At 43.8% G+C, this 16,732-nt stretch overlaps 1 protein-coding gene across 4 annotated transcripts in view; it reads right to left on the reverse strand.

The window, feature by feature from the left end:
• Window positions 1-253: 253 nt before the first annotated feature.
• NTAQ1 (N-terminal glutamine amidase 1) overlaps window positions 254-16,732 on the reverse strand; it is a 45,812-nt gene continuing 29,333 nt past the window's right edge. For 3 of the 4 annotated variants that reach the window (XM_035277137.3, XM_002759252.7, XM_054246769.2), the window contains exons 2-6: window positions 13,767-13,866; window positions 11,685-11,735; window positions 5,922-6,070; window positions 5,200-5,324; window positions 254-1,021 (exon numbers count right to left, since the gene is read on the reverse strand). In XM_035277137.3, coding sequence (XP_035133028.1) covers window positions 912-1,021; window positions 5,200-5,324; window positions 5,922-6,070; window positions 11,685-11,735; window positions 13,767-13,769 — 438 coding nt within the window. In that variant the 5' untranslated portion in view covers window positions 13,770-13,866 and the 3' untranslated portion in view covers window positions 254-911. The remainder of the gene's footprint in view (window positions 1,022-5,199; window positions 5,325-5,921; window positions 6,071-11,684; window positions 11,736-13,766; window positions 13,867-16,732) is intronic. The other variant, XM_078353232.1, reaches the window with a different exon arrangement.

The following is a 16,732-nucleotide window of genomic DNA, read 5'->3' on the forward strand; positions in this document are numbered from 1 at the left end:
AGGTCAGATAATCTTGCTGTAAGAAGTTGTTCATTTTTAAAGCAGAATCATGAAAACATGAGAGTTGGTACTATACACCAGTTTAATGCCAAATATCTTTTATCTGGAATATGATTAAAGCCAAATGACCAAGATGTCTTCCGGAAGGTACATGTGATAAATATGTTTTAAAGCCCTGGTTCTCACCTACAATTGAGGCATTTTTAGGTATTTCAAATCATCAAGGGTGACACAAAAACCTTCAAAACAAAACCAGTGTTAAATCAATTTTATTTAAAGCCATAAATAAATAAGCTAAATAACACTCAAGTCTGAGAGGGCTGCCCTCTTTTTAACAATATCATAGTCCAAAAAGACTAATACTTCTTGCTGATTCAGCTCACAATATCACCCCTTTCCTAACAGCACATTCAAATGTTCAAGAAAACATTTTTAGTCTGTGAGTCTCCCTAAAAAAAAAAAAAAAAAGGAAAAAAGAAAACATTTTATGGGCACCTTTTATGGGCATTTGAGATTCACAGAACAATGGACCATGGGTCTGCCCTCAAGGAGCTTACAATGTAGTTGGAGAGACACAAAACATCCAGACAGATATGAGGGGCTGGCTCAACCTCCATACCTCTATCTGAACAAAAACGATCACTGGCTTAAGTCCACATGTTTTAACAAATAAGCCACAGGAATATCTTAGCAAGTACACACTAGATATCAAGTTTCAATTTAACATGTCAAAACAAAAGTTTTTATGTTGTTCATTTATATTCGTATTCACTCAGGTTTCCACTCAATCGAACTGAAAGAGAAAGACATAATTCCAAGCCAACTCTACCCTAGTGTTTGCTGTCCTCAGTGGAGGAATAGCATGTTCGTGTCCTAGAATTTTTCCACAGTTCCATATCTTGAGGCCAACTTCAGCAGTTTTTACTGCCAAACCAATGTGTAAATTCAGAAAGTGTGTAGACAGTGCCCCACCCTACCTCGGGATCCATACTGATGAAATCATTCAGGTTCATTTTGGAATCTAGAAAAATACATGAAAAAAGACATCCACTGAAAACACAATTTTTAGTTTAACAGCAATAAAACAACACAGAAGACCAACAGTAGGTAAAATTATCCAAACGGATAAGGGCTCAATGTCACTTCTGTGGTTTTCTTGCCTCAAATGTATAACTTCAATCCAATCATGACAAAACAGACACACCCAAATTGAGAGAAACCATATATCAGAGAAGAGGGAACTATACAGAAAGTGAGAGCTCCAGAGATCAGCAGAGGGGTCCCCCTGAGTCTCTGGCTAAGTACTGATCTTCTCTTCTATGGAATGAAACTTCAAGAGGCCAGGGAAAAAAATCACTAAGAAGGAGTAGATCTAATAATACCCAGAACTTCCAGAGGGCTAGAAATAATTCATGTCACTACCAGCCAGAGTGGAGAGAACTTGTAACATTGAGCATTCAGTAGCATCTTCAGAAGGGTCATGTCAGAGTAGGGGGGTTACGTCAGCCCTCAATGAAAGGCTGCTCTGATCCAGGCATGGTGGCTCACACTGTACCTCAGCCTGGGCAAGAGAGTGAGACTCCATCTCAAAAAAAAAAAAAAGTTAATCCTGGCCAGCATGGTGGCTCATGCCTATAATCTCAGTATTTTGGGAGGCAAAGGTAGGAGGACTGCTTGAGGCCAGGAGTTCAAGACCAACCTATGCAATATACTGAGTCCCTATCTTGAAAAAAAAAAAAAAAAAAAAAAAGACTGAGTCAATTCCATAACTAAACCCAAAGGCTGCTATATTAATGCATGTATCTAAAACATGTCTTAATTTAAATTCTGTCTTCTTTTTTTTGAGACAGCTCACTGCAATCTCCACCTCCCAGATTCAAGCGATTCTCCTGCCTCAGTCGCCTGGGTAGTTGGGATTACAGGCATGCGCCACCACACCTGGCTAATTTGTGTTTGTTGTTGTTGTTGTTTGAGACGGAATCTTGCTCTGTTGCCCAGGCTGGAGTGCAGTGGCACAATCTTGGTTCACTGCAACCTCTGCCTCCCGAGTTCAAGTGATTCTCCTGCCTTAGCCTCCCAAGTAGCTGGGACTAACAGGTGCATGCTACCACGCCCAGCTATTTTTTTTTGTATTTTTTCTAGAGACGGGGTTTCACCATGTTGGTCAGTCTGGTCTTAAACTGTCCTCAGTTGATCACCCACCTCAGCCTCCCAAAATGCTGGGATTATAGGTGTGAGCCACCGCGCCCAGCCTAAAGTCTGTTTTCTTGTGTCATTTTTTTGTTTGTTTTTTAAATTCCTTATTTTTTTAATAAAACACTACTCATTCACCACAAGTAATTCACACTTACCTAACTTCTAAATACATTCCTTCAATAAATATAGCGTTTGAAGTAACGAATTTACCATATAAGAGAACATTACAATTTGATTAAATTATTACATGAGAAACCAATATGTTTACCCCATACTTCAGAGTAGAGTCTCTCTAGGTTCAATTTCATGTGCAAGAGGCTCCTGATTAACTACAGGTGAGGCCAAAAAGACTCCTCCTGTAAGAAATCCCTCCTCGAGGCTGGGCATGGTGGCTCATGCCTGTAATCTCAGCACTTTGGAGGCTGAGGCAGGCAGATCACGAGGTCAGGAGATCGAGACCAGCCTGGCCAACATGGTGAAACCTCGTCTCTACTAAAAATACAAAAATTAGCTGGGTGTGGTGGCAACTGCCTATAATCCCAGCTACTCGGTAGGCTGAGGCAGGAAAATTACTTGAACCAGAGAGTGGGAGGTTGCAGTGAGTCAAGATCGTGCCACTGCACTCCAGCCTGGCGACAGAGCAAGACTCCATCTCAAAAAAAAGACAAACCCCTCAGGGTGCCAACTGAGCTGGCAGCTTCCTAGCTGTGCACCCTTAGGCAAACATCTTAACCTTCCTGTGTTTCATTTTATTCATCTATCACATGAGAAAAATACAACTGGCCTCACTGAGTTGTGGTAAAAATTAAACTAAGATGGGCCTGGCACAGTGGCCCACCCCTGTAATCCCAGCACTTTGGGAGGCCAAGGCGGAAGGATCACCTGAGGCCAGGAGTCCAAGACCAGCCTGGCCCACATGGAAAAACCTCATCTCTACTAAAAATATAAAAAATAGCCAGGTGTGGTGGTACATGCCTGTAATCCCAGCTACTCGGGAGGCTGAGGCACAAAAATCACTTGAACTGGGGAGGTGGAGGCTGCAGTGAGCTGAAATCATGCCACTGCACTCCAGCCTGAGCAACAGAGTTTCAAAAAAAAGAAAGAAAAGTAATTGGGCCGGCAATGCTCGCTTCGACAGCACATATAGTAATTGGGCTGGCAAAAGTCCAGCACAAAATAGCATCCAATGAGTAGTAGTCATCAAAACCAAAGGAATTGCCCCAGTTGGACAAGGGCTGACAAGGGATTCACTACATGTCTACTATGCACTAGGATCTGCCTTAGGTGCTCACATCCCGAGGGTAAATGGGTAGCTGCTAAAGGCACACGGTGCCCAGACCAGGCCCTGTATAGCAGGTTGCCGGAGACGCTAAGGTAGACCCCTCAAGCCCTCTCCTAACCAGGGAGCTTCCCAAGTTCTCACACTGAGGCCGGAAAGCAGCTTTGTGTACCGAGAAGCAATTCCAATATAAATTTTTTAAATTACGAGAGTTTTTCATAGGGAGCCTCAAAAATCAGAGTTTGAACCCTCACTTAGTGTTCAGTCCCCTCAAATATGTCAAATGTATTTTTTACTTTCTTCCTTGTTAAAGTTTTTTTTTTTTTTTGAGACAAAATCCTACTCTTGTCACTCAGGCTGGAGTGCAGTGGTGCAATCTCAGCTCACTGCAACCTCCACTTCCCAGATTCAAGTGAGTCTCCTTCTCAGCCTCCCAAGTAGCTGGGACTACAGGCACAAATCACCACACCTGGCTAATTTTTGTATTTATAGTAGAGATGGGGTTTCACTATGTTGGTCAGGCCGGTCTCAAACTCCTGGCCTCAGGTGATCCACTTGCCTCAGCCTCCCAAAGTGCTGGGATTACAGGCATTAGCCACCGCACCCAGACTCTTGTTGAAATATGAACACTACTGCCTATTTTTCTGACGTGCTGCAGAGCTCACAGAGCACTTTCACACAGACTGTATTATCCATGTGTTGGGATGATCTCACCCCTAAGTGGGAATGTTGTGAATTACTTACAAATGTAAATAATGCTTCAAACTCATATGAATGCCAAACAATAGTAATAGGGTAGAGAACCCTTTATCTTCTTAAACGTCAGGAAAATGAGACAAGTGGTACAATAAAACCAGCTACGCTCACCTCTGTCTAATGCAGATTTGATTACATAGCCAAAGAAATGACATTTCACACATCATAATGATGTAATGGGGATTTCTTTGACCAGAGCATGAAACCCTACCATGGCAAGGTGCTACTATTCCTACTGTTAAATGACACAAGCATGCGAGTCTCCTGATGTCCAGCGCCCCCAGCAGTAGCTACATCCAGCAGTTTCCAGGTGCCCTGGTTCTGATCCTTAACACCCTGCCTGGTCAGGTGCGGTGGCTCCCTCCTGTAGGAGGCTGAGGTGGGTGGATCACCTGAGGTCAGGAATTCAAGACCAGCCTGACCAACATGGAGAAACTCTGTCTCTACTAAAAATACAAAATTAGCCAGGAGTGATGGTGCATGCCTGTAATCCCAGCTACTCGGGAAGCTGAGGCAGAAGAATCACTTGAACCTGGGAGGCAGAGATTGCAGTGAGCCAAGATTGTGCCCCAGCCTGGGCAACAAGAGGAAAACTCCGTTTCCAAAAAAAAAACCCTTCCTCTTCCATGAATTCTTAAGTCTTCTAGTCCTATTCTCTGTATCTCAATTTCTGTTTTTTTTTCTTAGAGACAGGGTTTCACCATATTGGTCAGACTGGTCTCGAACTCCTGACCTCAGGTGATCCACCCGCCTCAGCCTCCCAAAGTGCTGGGATTACAGGCATGAGCCACCATGCCTGGCCTATTTCTGAATTGAATACACACAAAGAAGCAGTATTCCCTATTACCTCCTTATTATTCATGAAGTTTTATTCAAAGAATGACATGACTTTTGTTCTCCATTAAGGAAAAATGCTTATGTGTACATGATCAATCAGAACCCCCCTCTGAGAAGGCATCCTGGCTCACCTCCAGTTTCAATGCAGGGATATGGTGGAGGAGGCTCTCTCCAATTCCCACTGGAGTCTTTCATGTGAGATCGGTCAGAAGCAAAGTTCTTCAAATATGAATCTGCACGGATCACTCTAAATTTCCTGCAGACAAATTAATATACACTCACATTAGGAAGGTGCATGTTTTAAACTCTAACTCAATTTTTATATGGACTCATTTCCTATGACATGCACAAAACTACTCATGCATTTCTGTATGGTTAATAACGTAGGCCACTTTACCACCTACTAGAGAAGCACAGAAAATGATACACTAAAACCGAAAACAGAAAGGCAAAGGCACAAAAATATATCTGCTTGCCTTGATTTACTTGATTTGTGTATCAAGGGCAAGGGGCATGATTTTCTGTTGCTGCCATCACAGCCCTCTCAATGGTGACAGCATGAGTATCCCCCCAAACCCCAAACAAAAAGAATATAAGAAAAATCCCCGACCTGCTTGAAATTAAATGTTTGAGATCTCATCACACAAACTTTTAAAAGAATGTCAACCTTTTATATGACGGATAACTTCTAAAGCTTTAAAACATTTTGAATCTTCTGTGTTGCAAGCACATCATTCTTAAATACCAACTCAATGGTGATGCCAGACAAGTGATTGCCAAAAAAAAAGAACCTCTGTGGAATTGTCAAGGTCTTACTTCAGAAAATAAGTAAATCCATCCTGAATGTCCTCACCTCCTAAACTGTGGATGAATGTCTTCATCAGACTTAAAGGCATCTTCTACATAAGTGTCAAAGGGGCAGGGAAATGGCAAGACACTATCAAGGTCATAAATGAAGCTCTGTCCTCCACTTGAAACATGAAGCAAAACAACATGGTAATCCTAGAAGTAAAAGTTGCTGAAGTTAACCAGGTTACTTCATGATGATGAAATCCCAGTATTCATGCACATACATTATCACTGAAATGGATACAAGACTGCTACAGCCCTCCTTATGATAGCAAAATAAAATAAAGCAAACACAGTACCTTGAAAACAGACTAAACGTCCACAGACAAGGAAATGGTTAAATAAATAATGGAAATGTTCACAGACATTAAATGCACATCCTCTGACCCCGCAATTTTACCTCTAGAAACCTATATATATTTTTTTTTGAGACAGTCTCACTCTGTCGCCCAGGCTGGAGTGCAATGACGTGATCTTGGCTCACTGCAACCTCTGCTTGCTGGGTTCAAGCAATTCTCCTGCCTCAGCCTCCCAAGTAGCTGGGACTACAGGCACGTGCCACCATGCCCAGCTAACTGTTTGTATTTTTAGTAGAGATGGGGTTTTACCATGTTGGCCAGGCTGGTCTTTGAACTCCTGACTTCAGGTGATCGACCTGCCTCAGCCTTCCAAAGTGCTAAGATTACAGGAGTGAGCCACCACGCCCGGCCCCACCTGCTATTTTTTTTTTTATTGAGACAGAGTTTTGCTTTACTGCCCAGGCTGGAGTGCAGTGGCACCACCTCAGCTCACTGTAACCTCCACCTCCCAGGTTCAAGCAATTCTCCTGCCTCAGCCTCTTGAGTAGCTGGGAGTACAGACATCCGCCATCACACCCAGCTAATATTTGTATTTTTAGTAGAGACAGGGTTTCACCATGTTGGCCAGGCTGGTCTCCAACTTCTGGCCTATGGTGATCCGCCCGCCACAGCCTCCCAACGTACTGGAATTACAGGTGTGAGCCACCATGCCCAGCACCCCCTATTATTTGTTAAAAGCTATGTGTATATAAAGACACACCTATATGTATATAAAGACACATGTGCCCATTCAGAAGTACATTTGCATGCATATGAATGCAGAGGAAAACATCTACCAGGATCTCTTCCAAACTAATAACAAAGGAGGCTTCTGGAGTCAGCCTGGAGAGGAGAAGGCGGACTTTAATTTCTAGTTTGGAACCACTTTTGCAATTAAAAGAAAAGAAAAAATATTTTTTTAAAAAAGAAGTTAGCCAAGCCTTCATCTAGCCACTAAGGGATAAGGAAAAAGACAGCCTCTCTCACATAGCTTTGTCATAGTTAGGATGTTTGTACTGGCGAAGGGCTGAAAGGACATGATGAAGGGACACGAGCACATGTGGTACTCTGAGTTCTTCCAAAGAAAAACACTCTCACAGAGAACAGCACTGTGAAATAAAAGCCATCTAGCAACATTAGTAATACCATCTTATATTTCTACAATATTTCAGAGTTTAAAAGGCACTTTCTCAAATATCATTCTACTTGAGCCCTATACAAACACTATGAGGTAGGAACAATACTTAAGACTAGGGATGTTGTGCCTTTAAGAGCCTGAGTGCTGCCTTTGGCTCTAAGTCTATCTTAGCAAAACAGAAAGAGCATCAAAAATGAATGTCTAGTCTCTGGACTTCCCCAGATGCATCCCACCCTTCATGCCCCCAAAACAGCCCACCAGTCCTCCCATTGGGTCTGCTCATGTCATTCCCCTCCATCTGCAGCAACCTTCTCTACCTCTTTCTACCACATAAGCTCCAGCTGAAGGCATTCTTCCCATGAATCAATTTTTTATCTTCTCTCACCTCTTGCCAGAATCTCTGCCCTATCCAAATTCGTTTTCTCTCTTAACATCTTCCAATTCATATTACAGGTTTGTTATTGTTGATTTGAGACAGAGTCTCTCTCTGTCTCCCAGGCCGGAGTGCAGTGGCACAATCCTGACCCACTGCAACCTTCCCTTCCTAGGTCCAGCGATTTTCCCACCTTAGCCTACCGAGTAGTTGGGATTATAGGCGCGCGCCACCACATCTAGCTAATGTTTGTATTTTTAGTAGAGATGGGGTTTCACCATGTTGACCAGGCTGGTCTTCAACTCCTGGCCTCAAGTGATCTGCCTGTCTCTGCCTCCCAAAGTGCTGGGATTACGGGCATGAGCCACCGAGCCTAGCCTCCTACCAAAGTTTTTTTAAGCTACTGGGAAAATACTGACTGGGCTAGGCACATGCTTGTGACCTACAGATGCCACCATCATCTGCTCCATGTTATTTGGTCTAAGACAGATGCACTATAGGCATATTTTCTTAATTTTTTTTTTTTTGAGACGGAGTTTTGCTCTTGTTACCCAGGCTAGAGTACAATGGCACGATCTCAGCTCACCGCAACCTCCTCCTCCCAGGTTCAAGCAATTCTCCTGCCTCAGCCTCCCAGGTAGCTGGGACTACTGGCATGCACCACCATGCCCAGCTAATTTTTGTATTTTTAGTAGAGACAAGGTTTCACTATGTTGACCAGGATGGTCTCGACCTTGTGATCCAACCGCATTCGCCTCACAAAGTGCTGAAATTATAGGCGTGAGCCACTGCACCCGGCCTATTGGCATATTTTCTTTTAACTTTTTGTTTTGAAAGTATTATAAGAGGACAGGCGCAGTGGCTCACACCTGTCATCGCAGGACTTTGGGAGGCCAAGGCGGATGGATCACTTGAGGTCAGGAGTTTGAGATCAGCCTGGCCAACATGGCAAAACCCCATCTCTACTAAAAATACAAAAATTAGCTGTGCGTGGTGGCACATGCCTGTAATCCCAGCTACTTGGGAGGCTGAGGCAGGAGAATTGCTTGAACCCAGGAGGTGGAGGTTACAGCACCACTGCACTCCATCCTAGATGATACAGCGAGACTCCATCTCAAAAACAAAAAATAATTCCTATAATAATTTCTTTTTAAATTTTATTTATTTATTTTTTGAGTACCGAAGTAGCTGGGACTACAAGTGCCTACCACCATGCCTGGCTAATTTTTGTATTTTTAATAGAGATGAGGTTTCACCATGTTGATCAGGCTGGTCTCGAACTCCTGACCTCAGGCGATCCACCTGCCTGCCTCAGCCTCCCAAAGTGCTGGGATTACAGGCATGAGCCACCGTGCCCGGCCTGAAATTATTGTAGGAATGATTTTAAATGACTAATGTGGTAGATATATTTGTGATGTCCTAGACTCTTATCCATTTAGAACATGAAGGGATGTCAGCAATATGTAGTCTGGCTACATATTAGAATTATTCAGAGACTGTGTTTAAAATATAGTTTTCTGATTTAGTATATCTAGAAAGTGGTTCAGGATTTAGTGTTCTTGAATTTTACTCATTTCTACTCACTAGTGTCTCTACTCACTCAGTGAGGCCTACCTATGCCCTACAACAGGACAGCAGTGAGGCAAAGTGAGTCTCCCATGCCAGAGGGAGTGGGGAGACTGCTTGCAACAGGATTCCCCACCTTGTGCTGCCATGAGATATGTAAGGGGGACATGGCTACAGGTCCTTCCCCTCCAAGTTTCCCTAGGACAGGGAGTAAGACCATGACTCAGAATCAGTTGAGGTACTCAGCAACGGGGATGCCTTCTCATGCACACAGACCATCTGTAACAGGGGTTAGGTACCACTGCTAACAGTAACTGCCAACGCTTCCTGAGCACCAGTAGCAGACAGCAGGAAAAGGCTTCTGGTGCATTATCTCATTTAAGCCTTACAACTCCAGTGACCAGAGGGAGACATTGAAGAGAGGGTCAATAACCTGTCCAGATCCCACAGCTGACCAATGAGAGGCCTGGGACTTAAACCTAGTACACCAGACTCCAGAGCCCATGCTCCTAACCCCAGAGCTGAGGGGCTTGGGCTTTCATGTGAGAGCAGCAGATCACCTGCTGGCAACAGAACTGAGAATGTCAGCTCTATGAGGCCAGGGTTTTTCATCTGTTCTTTGCCTGGCATATAAAACACACTCAATAAATACATTAAATAAATGAGTGAAGCCAATCAAATGATACATGTCACCCAGCTGGAGTGTAATGGCTACAGTCTTGGCTCACTGCAACCTCCGCCTCTAGGGCTCAAGTGATTCTCCTGCCTCAGCCTCCCAAGCAGCTGGGATTACAGGCACGTGCCACTGCACCCAGCTAATATTTGTGTTTTTAGTAGAGATGGGGTTTCACCATGTTGCCCAAGCTGGTCTCAAACTCCTGACCTCAGATGATCCACCTGCCTCGGCCTCCCAAAGTGCTGAGATTACAGGTGTGAGCCACCACACCCAGACAAATGATACATAATTTTAAATAAATATCCAGAGACTAGGAGTTTGTTACATTTAATCAGTGTTGTTTTTCCCTTTGTTTTCATGTTTATTAGCATAAACACTCCTTTTTTTTTGAGATGGAGTTTTGCTCTTTTTGCCCAGGCTGTACTGCAATGGCTCTATCTCAGCTCACTGCAACCTCCACCTCCCAGGTTCAACCAATTCTCCTGACTCAGCCTCCCAAGTTTTTAGTAGAGACAGGGTTTTACCATGTTGACCAGGCTGGTCTCGAACTCCTGACTTCAGGTGATCTGCCCACCTCAGCCTCTCAAAGTTCTGCGATTATAGGTGTGAGCCACCGTGCCCAACCCTGGCCTCCATTCTTAAGGGGAATGGGTTAAGGTGACATGTAGATTTGTACTGGAAAGGATCCAGGTCTGAGACCTAGTTCTGCTACTGACCAACTAAGTGACTCTGAGCTACTCACTTTGTTTTTCTGTGTTTATTTCTTCCCTGAAACATAAAGGGTGGGAGTAGATCTGTATTTTTCAAATGCCAGTCATGTTCATCTGGCAGTTCATCAAGAACACTAACTCCTGAACCCCTCTCTAGATTTACTAAACCAGAAAACTACATTATTTGTTCATTTATTTATTGAAACTGGGTCTCTCTCTGTCACCCAGGTTGAAGTGCAGTGGCACAATCTCAGCTCATTGTAGCCTCCTCCGCCTAGGTTCAAGCAATTCTCCTCCCTCAGCCTCCCGAGTAACTGAACTACAGGTGCATGCCAACACGCTCAGCTAATCTTTGTATTTTTTTAGTAGAGATGGGGTTTTGCCATGTTGGCCAGACTGGTCTCGAACTCCTGGCCTCAAATGATCCACCTGCCTCGGCCTCCCAAAGTGCTGTGATTACAAGCATGAGCCACTGCATCTGGCCTAATTTTTGTATTTTTATTAGAGATGGGGTTTCACCACGGTGGTCAGGTTGGTCTGAAACTCCTAGCCTCAAGTGATCCATTCACCTTGGCCCCCCAAAGTTTTGGGATTACAGGCGTGAGCCACCGCACCCAGCCAAAAACTACATTTTTAACAGTCTCCGGATAATTCTAATGCGTAGCCAGACTACATGTCGCCAAAATTCCTTCCTCTGCTAAATGGATAAGAGTCTAGGAGATTACAAACATATCTACCATTTAAAATCATTCCTATAATTTCAAAACAAAAAGTTAAAAGAAAATATGCCTATATATTTCCACCTTAGACCAAATAACACCTATTCTCAAAAGATCAATGTATTAATAATGACCATAGCCTTTCTCTACTGCATAGGCCACTTCTGCTTTACCAAAACATACAAAACACCAAGAGGTTACAAGTCATAATGCCTCAGTACCCTCTGTATTAATTTAACTGCCTTACCCAGATCACAGGTCCATCTCCAGGTCTCGCCTGTTGTTTCCATATAGGTATCTACAAAATACAATACATTTTATAAGCCATACCCTCAGTTAAACCACTACTAAATTCTTTAACCATTTTTTTTTTGAGATGGGATTTTTTTTTTTTTTTTGAGAAAGAGTCTCACTCTGTCGCCCATGCTGGAGTGCAGTGGCATGATCTTGGCTGACTACAACCTCCACCTCCCAGGTTCAAGCAATTCTCCTGCCACAGCTTCCCAAGTAGCTGAGATTACAGGCATGTGCCACCACACCTGGCTAATTTTTTGTTTTTATTTTTTGGTAGACACAGCGTTTCACCATATCGGCCAGGCTGGTCTCAAACTCCTAATCTCAAGTGATCTGCCCACCTCAGCCTCCCAAAGTGTTGGGATTACAGGCGTGAGGGGGTTTCACTATATTGGCCAGGCTGGTCTCGAACTCCTGATCTGAAGTGATTCACCCACCTTGGCCTCCCAAAGTGCTAGGATTACAGGTGCGAGCCACTGCACCTGGCCAAGATGGGATCTTGGTATGTTGCCCTGGCTGGAGTGCAGTGGCTACTCACAGGTGCAATCATAGTATACTGCAGTCTTGAACTCTTGGCTTCAAGTGATCTGCCCACCTCAGCTGCCTCACAAGTAGCTGGGACTACAAGCATGTATCACTGTACCTGACAACTACTAAATTCTTTAAAGCAATACATGCATGAGAAATAAAATACTTTTAAGCATGCAAAAAATCAAGGTGAAAGAATGAATGAAGAGGAAGAAATCTAAATTTTTCTAAGTGTCCCCAACAATTAAAGCTCTCTAGAGCACAAGCTATTGAATGATGTTCTTTGGAGAGTGAAAAGGGATCTGAACTAGGAATCAGAAGTCCTGGCAGGTATCAAATGTTGCTTTTCCATTTAATTATTCAGAGGTCCACCCTAAGTCTTTATTTCCTCATCTATAAAATGAAGAAAGTTATCCAAACCTTGCCTATTTCACAGGGCTTCCATTGGGATCAAATGAGATGATGCTTGCAAATGTGTTTTACAAAATATGAAGGGCTTACTTTTTCTAATTCTTCATATAAGTTGACTGCAGTTCTATTGAAACTCCAGAGACAAATCCTTACTTTAATACTGAGAGTATGTGCCTCTAAGCCATTTTAAAAAGTCTACTTCTTCCATCTTGAATTTTAAAAAAGAAAAAAAATGGTCAGGCACAGTGGCTCATGCCTATAATCTCAGCACTTTCGGAGGCTGAGGCAGGCAGATCACCTGAGGTCAGGAGTTCGAGACCAGACTAGCTAACATGGAGAAATCCCGTCTCTACTAAAAATACAAAAATTAGCCGGGCATGGTGGTGGGCGCCTATAATCCCAGCTACTTGGGAGCCTGAGGCACAAGAATCACTTGAACCTGGGAGGCAGAGGTTGCAGTAAGCCGAGATCGCACCATTGCACTCCAGCCTGGGTGATAGAGTGAGACTCCATATCAAAAAAAGTAAAGAAAAAAACACAGGCCTACATTAATACCTAAAGAAAAGGGACTTAAATCTGTGTAGATCATCACATATTTCCTTATCTAAAGTAAGAGACTAGGCTGGGCATGGTGGCTCATGCCTATACTCCCAGCACTTTGGGAGGCTGAGGTGGGAGGATCACTTGAGGCCAGGACTTCAAGACCAGCCTGGCCAACATAGCGAAACCCCATCTCTATTAAAAATTACAAAAATTAGCTGGGCATGGTGGTGCATGTCTGTAGTCCCAGCTACTCAGGAGGCTGAAGCAGAAGAATCACTTGAACCTGGGAGATGGAGATTGCAATGAGCTGAGAATTGCACCACTGCACTCCAGCCTGGGCAACAGAAGGGACTCAACTCTTCTAACTCAATCATGCCTTGTATGGAAAAAAAATCTCGGTCAAAAGCAAACTTTTAACTGTTGCTGTATTTTATAAAGCACACTCCAGAAGAATACTACACCCATGCTATATTTAACTTCTTTCTTTTTTTATTTAGCTTCTAATGTCATCCTAAATCTCTTATTTTCTTTCTGCAATCACTCACCAACTTACCATCTTCCTCTCATTAGATATGAAGACAGCATAACATTCTTCTAAAGGATACTGGTCATGGTTTTTGATGTATTCACAGAGCTTCCAAATATTTTCTTCACTGAAATAAAATAATTGCTTAATCAAGATGAGGGAGAACACTCTATGTGTTTTTTAGATTTGAATAAAATACTGATGATGACATCAAAAAGTTGGAAAAGACCTTACATACCATGTCATCCAACAACGCTAATGTTTGAATCTCCTCTAAAACAACCCGACAAGCTGTTATTCAACCTAGACTGTGTGTAAACACCTCTCCACACAGAGCTCATTACCTCCCCAGCAATGCTTGTACCTGGAGGCATTTTTTTAACTAATAAAATATGTCAATATTCTACAAGTTTTGGGCCCAGCAACTTGAGATACAGCTGAAATTCCAACTCAACCACTTACAAGGTAAGAAGCTTTGACCATCTTGACCTCTACAAGAATCTGCTTTTCTCATCTGTAAAATGGGCATAATCATATCATACTGTAAACACACAAAAATTTTAGTTAACACTGGTTCTCTGCTCTCTTTAGAAACAGGGCAGGATGGGTGTTTTGGGTAGGAAGCCTCCTGGCTGGAAAGAATCAAGAGTAATTATGTGATATGTCCAGGAACTCATTTAGGGGGAATTCCTGTGAATGAGATTCCCCAAGCGCCTCTAGTAAGGAAGAGATATAACTTTTATTTTTTTATTTATTTTAATTTTTTTTTTTATTTTTGGAGACAGTCTCACTTCATCTCCCAGGATGGAGTGCAGTGGTACAATCTCAGTTCACTGCAACCTCCACTTCTTAGGTTCAAGTGATTGTCATGCCTCAGCCTCCTGAGTAGCTGGAATTACAGGCACACAGCACCATATCTAGGTAACTTCTGTATTTTTAGTAGAAATAGGGTTTTACCATGTTAGCCAGGCTGGTCTCAAACTCTTGACCTCAAGTGATCTGCCCACCTCAGCCTCTGCCTCCCAAAGTGCTAGGATTACAGATGTGAGCCACCACACCCAGCTTATTTTTATTTTTAGAGAGAGGGTCTTGCTATGTGGCCCAGGTTGAAGTGCAGTGGCACAATCACAGCTCACTGTAGCCTCAAACTCCCAGGCTCAAGCAATCCTCCTGCCTCAGCCTCCCGAGTCGCTAAGACCACAGATGCACACCACCACACCCAGCTAATTTTAAAAATTCTTTTTCTGTGTGTGGAGACAAGGTCTTGCCACACTGCCCAGGCTGGTCTTGAACTGCTGGGCTCAAGCAGTCTTCCTACCTTGACTTTCCTAAGTACTGGGATTACAGGCATGAGCCACTGTGCCTGGCCTTCTGGAGAGGCCTGACTTTTAGAAAGTTCTTTCTCATACTGAACTGAAATCAGTCTTCCTGTACCTCTGCCCCAGATGAATCTCTCTTCTACAAGACAGGTCTCTGGCCCTGTGAAGCAGTGGTCAGAACCCACCTAGGTAAAGCGATGCCCAGTGCATCAAAATAGAGCAGTAACTGAGCTGCACCCCCATCTACAGGAAACCAGTCACTGCGGGCAGTACTCACAGCTCAGCTGCTGGCTTCCTATTTTTCTTTAATAAGACACACAGGACTTTTGCTCAAAATGAGCTACACCAACACTGTTCACAGAACATGACTCAGTCTGTCAAAGACTAATTTCTTTTTCTTGCGGGGGGAGGGGGGACGGCATCTCGCTCTGTCGCCCAGGCTAAAGTACAGTGGCGCAATCTTGGCTCATTACAACCTCCCCCTCCCGGGTTTAAGCAATTCTCCTGCCTCAGCCTGCCAAGCAGCTGGGACTTCAGATGGATGCCACCACTCCTGGCTAATTTTTGTATTTGTAGTAGAGATGGGGTTTCACCATGTTCGCCATGGCTGGTCTCAAACTCCTGACCTCAGGTGATCTGCCTGCCTCAGCCACCCAAAATGCTGGGATTACAGGCGTGAGCCACCGTGTCCAGCCCAAAGCCTAATTTCATCTATATCATGCTACCTAAAAATGAAGCAAGGCATGTAACAACCCTGAAGATGGTCACCATCAAATGGAAGTAGACACTCTTTCAGTTCATAAATCTTTGGCTTGCCTGTCTCAATGCTCCATAAAACTAAGGCTTAAAACACAGAAGTTGGACATATTTTTCTCCCATGGTTTTCCTTTTCCCTAAAATAACTAGGAAACCAAAAGGAAAAAGTGGTGGTCACAGTAAAAAAAAAAAACATTCCAGGGGTATATTGCTACTCATACTGACTACTCCATACCATATGTGATATAGAGTAATAAAAATTGTAATCTCAGCACTTTGGGAGACCGAGGCGGGCAGATCACGAGGTCAGGAGATCAAGACCATCCTGGCCAACATTGTGAAAACCTATCTCTACTAAAAATACAAAAATGAGCTGGGCATGGTGCATGTGCCTGTAAACCCAGCTACTGAGGAGGCTGAGGCAGGAGAATCGCTTGAATCAGAAAGTCGGAGGTTGCAGTGAGCCAACATCATGCCACTGCACTCCAGCCTGGTGGTAGACTGAGACTCTGTCTCAAAAAATAAAAATAGGGGTGAGAGATCCAAGATGGCTGATCACTAACAGCTCAGGATTGTAGCTCCCAGTGAAAGCTCAGAGAACGAGAGGACGCCACACTTTCAGACGAATTTTTGTCGCTCAGGGACCAGCAGATTTCTAGTGGAGGAGCCCCACGGGTCGCCAGTGTGACTCTTGTGGCCAGCGCAGCGGTTCTGCCGGCGCCTTGGTGCAGCAGCTCTTCATGCAGAGTAAACGGGACTGGTTCCCTTACTGACCAGTGTTTGGAGCTCCGGGAAGGCAGAGCCGCTCGTTGCGGACTCAAGAAGGAAGCCAGACCAGAGATTCCCGGACAGAAGAGCACCATCAGTCTCATTGCTGCTATTGTGGCCGGCACAGTGGGTTGCTTGAATCCTAGCACT

This window comes from Callithrix jacchus, chromosome 16 (assembly GCF_049354715.1).
Source record: "Callithrix jacchus isolate 240 chromosome 16, calJac240_pri, whole genome shotgun sequence".
NCBI lineage: Eukaryota > Metazoa > Chordata > Mammalia > Primates > Cebidae > Callithrix > Callithrix jacchus.